This window comes from Fonsecaea monophora (assembly GCF_001642475.1).
Source record: "Fonsecaea monophora strain CBS 269.37 chromosome Unknown Scaff77, whole genome shotgun sequence".
NCBI classification, from domain to species: Eukaryota; Fungi; Ascomycota; class Eurotiomycetes; order Chaetothyriales; family Herpotrichiellaceae; genus Fonsecaea; species Fonsecaea monophora.
This window is the reverse complement of record NW_019174008.1, coordinates 151,299-158,749: the sequence shown is the minus strand read 5'-3', so window position 1 is coordinate 158,749 and position 7,451 is coordinate 151,299. Positions and strand designations below refer to the sequence as shown.

Below are 7,451 nucleotides of genomic sequence, written 5' to 3'. Positions count from 1 at the left end.
GAAGTATGTATGGTTAGAGGTGTAGGTGTGATGTAATGACAAGGGAGGTGAGTGGGGTGTATCAGTGGTGTGTGTGGGAAGGTGAAGGTGAGTGAAAGAGACAGGAGGGGATGGGGGGGGGGGTTTCAAGACTCGTAGAAAACGAGATTTTGAATCATCAAGAGGCACAGAGGAAGCAAAAGGGGAAGGGGGTAGGATAGAATATAGTAATAGTTTTATCTGGTAGGGTAGATGAACGACGACGACGAGGAGGATGGATGGATGGACGGATGACCAAACTATTATAACACACCGTGACAGTCAGCCACGGTACATTACCTGATAGGTATGTAAGAAGATCACATATAGATATCCTGTGCACAGACTGACAGAGAGAGTCAAGCCGATCAAAACTATTCGTTACCTCGGATAAAACCCACCTCTGCCGCTGCTGCCCTTTTTTTTTCTTTCTCCTCACCTCTTGGGTTGGTTAGTAACAAAACAAAACATGTGACGAGGTTGACGAGAATTGACTATGTAAGCCCCCGAGCCGACCGGATAGAGGAGTCGCGACGAGTTAAGAGGTTACCGACTAAGGGAGTGACGAGTACATGGACATGGACTTTTGTCGAATTGCCGAGTACGAGCCAAATAGCGTAGAACCCCAGGAACGCATGTGGGGGGAAAAGAGGAGAGAGGAGACAAGAGTGGGAAAAAGGGAAATGGGCGGAGAAAAAAAAAAAAAGAAGGGAAAAACGAATACAGGTAAGGAACTCCGATTGAAGGGGATGCGTGCATGACACTTTGGGTGAACGGTAGGTAGGTCTTCTTCGTCGATGTCGGTTCGTTTTCTTTCACATGGCTGAACTCGTCACCCGCATCTGTCCATCTCTCTCGCTAAAACATCAAGTAACAACAAAAGACCCGATGAGGGGAAGAAGAAGAAGAGCCAAGCCGACTGAAACAAAGACAACAAACTGGCCAAACTGACACGAGATGGACGGCGGTATGGATTTCAAAACTCGAACAACCTAGCCTGATTGCGCATGGCGAATTATGCATTCATGGGGATATCAATAAAATTTCAAACACCAAACATGAGACCCCTTGAAAGCCAGCTCGACCCTCCCACCCCCTCCGCATAACGATTTCCCCTGATGCCGCTTCACAATCATGCAACAACTCCGTTGATTCATTTCGACTCCGAGTTTGAGGTGGTGAGGTGGTGAGGTAGTGAGACAAGGTGAGCCTGTGTAGGTACGAGGTATATAACCCGTTATTATAGGAGAGCGGCGATACCGGCGGCGACAATGGCAACTGCAAGTCCGTTGGCCACGACCTGAGGCTGAGCTGCATTGGTCGCCGTAGTCGTCTTGGAGGCAACCGAGGCATCGGCCGTGTTGGTTGATGTCGAACTCTCACTGTCAAGGAACTCGGCGCCGCCGTCACCCGAGCACGTGTCCCCAACAGGGCAACATCCGTACACGTCGTTGTCGCCCTTCTGGCAAACCGACTTGGACGAGCAACCACCTTCGAGATCAGGACAGCAGGTGTAGTCGCTTGGGATGCAGAAGGCGCCGCAGACCTTGTCGCCCGATTCGCACGACGTCGCGTTTCCCGTGGCTCGGGTCAAGAGAGTGTGTTCTGACCACGCAGAAGTCAAGAGGGGGAGGGCCCCCACAACCACCAAAAGGAGAGAGCGCATCGTGGTGGCGTTGGTGATGGGAATAATTTGTTATTGTGTGGAAATGAATTCGCAAGCTTTCGTCCGAGCTATGGAGCTGGACGTTGTCACCGAAGAAGTGGGAAAGTGTAGAGGATGAAAAGAGAGGACGCTGAGGTGCAATGGGTGAAGGGCGACTCAGAACGAATGGGCAACTCAAAAGGTTGATGAAGAATGTTAACAACAGAAGCTGTTCAAGAAGGGAACGGCTAGGAAGCTGGGAAGTACATAAAACTGTTCATCAAAAAGTGGCTGACGATGCGGATATGTACAAGTTACTCAGACTGGGGGAGCCAAGCTCGCAACTTCAGATCCAGCCCGTCAAGAGGCTGGCAATCCTGGTAATAATAGGCAATAGGTAAGGCGCACTACTTTGATATCGTCAGTCCACTGAATCCTGACAAGCTCAATAGTGAGAGAGGGCGACAGCAAAGCAAAGAGGCGCCGGTGAGTCAAGCGTTCATGCCAAGTTACCTAGACCTCTGGTCCCGTCTGCGTGAAAACCTGCGCGAGATGAACATGTTCCAAGACACAAGGTGAAATTGCGCGGTCTAGAGGCTCACGAGGCAAATGTCACGGCGCGTTTCAAAGTCAGGCTGGGCGGCGCTGGGGGAAGACAAGGCGGGACCAATAAAGATGAGGGTTTGTACAACTTGTCCGTGGCTGCTGAGAGGTTGGAGAGCAAGATCGCAACCCAAGAGATCGAGTGGCGCATCATCTCCCAATGCCATGCTCCATATTTGGGATCTGGAAGAGGCAAGTATTGAACATTATTTGGGGCACAGCGTGGCAGCATGGCAACAGTGAAGCATCAATAATTTGGAGGGCGAAGCACGAGGGAAAACAAACCAGAAGAAATAAGAAAAAGTGGATGAGTGCCAAGCCTCGAAGGCCCAGCGCATAATTGGACTAGTGGCTCGGCATTCAGGGGCTGGTGCTCCACCACGCAAATCATCATTTCACTGGTCACCTGACCGATCATTCACAAACATTGCCACGCAGGGCAGAGCAGGCAGAGGTAGATTTCGGGTGAGCCTGACATGTTGAAAGAGCACGTCACTTTCCACAGGGCATACATACCGCTCAACTGCTGGCGGTCAAAGAATCTTATAACTACATACGAGTAATCGGTATACATATTAATCACAACTACCACAGGCTCCGTCATCGACCCTAGCCGATGTCGCTAAGAACAGTAAGACACGCGGATTACAACCTAGCTCCAAGATGTCTTCAAGGAACCGCGTGACGCTCAGCACAGGGAGCATGAAGCTATCAAAGCAACGGCCGCTCGCCTCACACTGACGACTCCCCCAGATCTGTCATCATCAACATCAACAAAATCAAATACCTAGCACCTGATGCCAATGAAACGAAACGGTTTGTCTGTCGGTATGCCGTATATCTCTCAACATTACCAAAACGTCCTGTTTGTGGCAATTTACACTTTAGAGGTGTTTATATCGCAACACAATAATCTCTGCGAGAAACCACACCGAATCTACGACTATACTGACAGTAGTGAAATGACTGGATATATCGGCGCCGCGGCGGTAATTCCAACATACCCAACCTCAACCTCAAGTCCGGTACCTCTATAAGGAGATACACGGATGCTTAAAGTACCGTGTTTGCGGCTGAACCAAAGAACTCCTGCGAAGTTGTGGGGGTGGTGAAGGAAACAAGCACATTCAGAGCATTTACCAGCGCAAATGACAGAGTGTATCTCTCTGGTACAAATCCCTAGACGCTGTGAGGCTAACAGGTAGGTGCCGCTAGGTACAAGAGGTGTGTGTGTGTGTGTGTGTGTGTGTGTGTCAGGAAAGAGGATGGTCTCTGACTGAGGAATATATGTATTTGTAGCATGCTCCAGCAACGGGCTGGGGTCACACCGCACTTTGAGACTACATATATTCAGCGAAAGCAATAATATTTCGGGTTGAATATCATTGCTCTCTCGGCCAAAAAGCCATATCTCACGTGTTCCAATCACCATGGTTGTAGTAAACTCCTACCCTGGCCACCCCTCGAACCGAAATGTCAACCCCTGGTGAACGCCGTCTTCAGTGAAGATGCGGCACCGCACAACCTCATACCTGTCCGTCTCGTAAAATCTCAGCGCGTCCTCCTGATCTCGAGAGCGAACGAGAAACGCGCTCCCAAACACCTTTGCCGATCCTGGTGCATCCACTAGCGCCCTGTATTTGGCCCAGTGTCGAACTTCACCATCTTGGATAGAGGCCGGCACAAGAGAGGGTTCGGTGTCCAAGTTGAGGTGGTGTTTTAGCACTTTTGGGTCAGCCAGTGTGCCGTAGAAGAAATACAACACTGGGTATTCGTCCTGTGACGGTCGAGGCATGTCCTTTTCGTCGTCCAGCCGGTTTTGAGGCAATGTCGAGTCATGTGCGAGAGTTGGTGCAATGCTCCGCGAGCATAGATCCTTCTTGGCCTTTGTCAAACGCACAATAGTGGGCTGGAAGCCGCTGTGGTGCTCTGCGACCCAGTCTAGCAGCTTCGCTCGAGTCCCGCCGTCGATCTGGCAGAAATTCGCTTGGCCATGCTCGCCTACTCCTGTCACGATCAACGGAGCCTCCGCCAAGCCAGCAACATCCTTGATCTTTTCCGGCGAGTCCAAAGGCTCCATCAATTGCACGATGAAAGTGCCTGACACCGTTGCCGAGGATGTTGGGCTAAGTGCTTGTGGTTGATTCTTGAGGGAATACTCGTATGCTTCTCGATCATACTCCTCCGCCTCCTTTCGAGTCTTGACCGTAGCCCAGAGTTCATCGGAGATCCTGACCCTGGAATAGTCACTCCGGTATTCTTCGATGCGGCGACGGGCGTCTGCCTTTTCAAATCCAAACAACCGTTGCCATCGTGCAACGTCGGCCTCCAGAGTCCCATCACCTTCTTCTGGGACGTCCAAGATATTGAGAGCCATGCTCTCGAGTTCCGCAAGAAGTTCCATTTTCCCTCAGGCAGTCAGCGTCGACAAGTAGTGATGATAACAGTGCTTTGTTCGGCCTCGGCAGTCTCCAACAGATCTTGATGTGTACGAATATCATTTCACCACGAGGGACTGAGCAAGAGTTTTATACCATTCAGGGCGCTCATGTCGTACCAGAAAATTGAGGTGAGGAGGACCTGCAGTGTGAGGTCCGATGGATGGGAGACGGTTGGTGAGGGTGAGCCACCCACAAAAGGTCCTCATGGCGAAACCCTGAGGATTGTTTTACATGTGGCCTCCGATATTGAGTACTGCACTACGCCGGTTCAAATAATCTCAGATACCAGTGATTCTACCAGCTACATTTTGAGGTAGCGCGCGTTTCTTGAATCGAGCTGGGAAAAGAGTAGATAATGAGAGGAGTAGCGACGTGCCAGGGTATACTTTGGAGGTACCTGGAGGTACTACTAGGCATCCAGTAGGTACAAAAAAGTCCAACGCAGTTAGCTTTAGACCCTGTTTCCTTGGCTTCTCGTGTTCATGAATCCTCTTTCTTGCCAGATGTGTACCATCCGGATCTCCGGTCTCAACTCCTGGGGTGCGCTGTTCAACCTGGCCTTTCCGATTACCTGGACCTGGACGTTGGCCAGCAGGAAGACCCTATGTCTCTTCATTTCACTACAAGGAGCTCCAACGTTGTACGTCATTTACAACGCATTGGCAGGCGTTACCATCTCAGTGAAAATGCTTAATTTTCGCACAGGCCTTTTCCTTTATCCATTTATTTGAACTTGGAGGTTAACACTTGGCAGGAAAACCTTACAATGAAAAAAAAATTGAAAATAGGTAGACAGACTATGTATTGGCTCTGACATGGTTGGGGAGCCATGCCTCTCAGAGAGGTACATAGCGAGTCCCACAATGTGGAGGCAAGTCATATTGGATTTTCTGAGGAGAGTCGTTCTGCAAACTGGCTGACGAAGGGGAGGGTGGAAATAATGTGCTTCGATCTGATTTGGGACGCACGCCTGTCAATCTGGGTTGATCAAAGGATCCAGTGGGCAGGTCGAGTTTGGCAGTACCATTGATATCGAATTGGTAGTCTTTAAAATCTCGCCTCAGCACTCATTAACCAGGCAAACCCCATACAGAAGATAACATTACACAGACAAACAGCCCCTTGTCAACCTATCAATATCCGTACAACTCAATTTCACGTTTCCACCGAGGCTCAAGGTGCTGGAACCCGATGTAAGCGTTCTCAACCATACAGTGAAGAAAGAAATCAGTACACCCTCTCAAAAGCGCATCTCCCAAAATTGAAGTCACCAACCATGGCTGTATGTTCTCAAGAGTCTTCGTAGCCGCTATCAGACACGTCCTAGTTTCTGTGAGCATGCACAAACCATATAGTCGAGAGCAGGGATTTGAATAATGTCGGGTGTTGTCGAAACTTACATCCAAGACCTGGTTCACCAACGCATCGGCTTCTCGATTCCACTCACGCCCAATCCTCCAGAATCGCACCGCTCCCTCCCGCTCCAACTGCGTGATAGTGCCATGTAACTCGCGGATGAGGTCACCATGCTCCACAGGGGTGCCCTTTCTGGTCATGAAGCCATTCCTCTCCCAGGTCCAGATGTATTCGCCGAGGCTCTTGGCCACATAGTCCGAGTCCAGCTTGATGATGATCTCACGCCAGCCATCGAGTTCGCCGGCACGTTTCATCTCCTGGACAATCTCGAGGGCCTTGCGGACCGCTTCAAGCTCGGCACGGGAACTCGTTTGCGGTGCACTCGGAGGCAACAGAGCCTGGGTGTTGCGTGGACAGTTTGGTCCAAAGTAGACGCCGTAAGCAGCTCGAGATTTGGGGTCGTTGCGATTGTTGCCACGAGATCCTCCGTCGACAGCAATCACCATGGTCCGCATCCGTGGCTGCCAGTGAGCACCGGGATATGGGAAATTGTAGAGACGGGCGTATTTCCATTTGGGGCTGTACTTGACCAGAAAGCCTGGATCGAACGTCTGTCGTCCATATCGTTTGGTCTTCCTGGGATTGAAGTTGCGACGTGGCCGATCCTGCTCTAGCTTTAGCTTTAGCTTTAGATAGGACTTTGTTTCTAAACTTATCCTCACCGTTTCCATGGCTGGTCTCTTTAATGATCTCGCTGCGAGCTGAAGATCGTTTGGGTTTTCAAGACTCTAGGGATGAACAGGATGAAATCAAAGAAGAGCTCTCAACTTTTCTGTCCCGGCTTTATGAGCTTCCTACAGCTCCCTGGGCGGGTACTTGGCAATAGCGCCCACACGACATATCAAACAAACGCCAAACATAGCGTCCAGCAGACAAGCAACACTACATCATTTTGTATATATTGAAGGAATGCAGACAACCGTCAAGACCGTTGAGGCTCTGGGGGATTCTGTTTCGTGTCGGCGGGATCGTGCAGCGGAAAGAACGATTTCCGGATCTACTGGTCCATAAGGGGGGGCTTGTTCGTGTTTGACCCTGAGTCCGCTCCGGTAACTGCTGGTAAGCCGTACATATGGGGTTTGCAGCGCCTACCTCTGTGGCTGTGGTGCGCGCCTGACACCGGGTTCTGGATCACATCTCATTAGCAAGTGTCTTCAAACACAAACAATGAACAAGACGGGCAATATTGAAGGGTGCGAGAGGAAACGGGGATGTCGATCAATCATTTGCTGTGTTTGCTGTGTTTGTCTTGTTTGCCCGACGACCTTTCTTCCGCCAAGCCCAAATCCGACACCAGCCCAGATCAGCTTTGGGGAAGAAAGTCTCAA

General features: G+C 50.4%; 3 protein-coding genes across 3 annotated transcripts; all 3 read right to left on the bottom strand.

Annotated features, from left to right (window-relative positions):
- Positions 1-1,258: 1,258 nt before the first annotated feature.
- AYO21_08696 (hypothetical protein) lies at positions 1,259-1,684 on the bottom strand (the record flags this gene model as incomplete). The annotated part of the gene is made up of 1 exon (XM_022658639.1): positions 1,259-1,684. One exon carries the CDS (start codon positions 1,682-1,684, stop codon positions 1,259-1,261), a length of 426 nt encoding a protein of 141 aa, XP_022509113.1.
- Positions 1,685-3,713: 2,029 nt separating this feature from the next.
- Positions 3,714-4,670, bottom strand: AYO21_08695 (hypothetical protein; the record flags this gene model as incomplete). The annotated part of the gene is made up of 1 exon (XM_022658638.1): positions 3,714-4,670. One exon carries the CDS (start codon positions 4,668-4,670, stop codon positions 3,714-3,716), a length of 957 nt encoding a protein of 318 aa, XP_022509112.1.
- A 1,327-nt stretch (positions 4,671-5,997) lies between these two features.
- Positions 5,998-6,794, bottom strand: AYO21_08694 (hypothetical protein; the record flags this gene model as incomplete). Its single annotated transcript, XM_022658637.1, has 2 exons — positions 5,998-6,030; positions 6,108-6,794. 2 exons carry the CDS (start codon positions 6,792-6,794, stop codon positions 5,998-6,000), a joined length of 720 nt encoding a protein of 239 aa, XP_022509111.1.
- Positions 6,795-7,451: the final 657 nt, after the last annotated feature.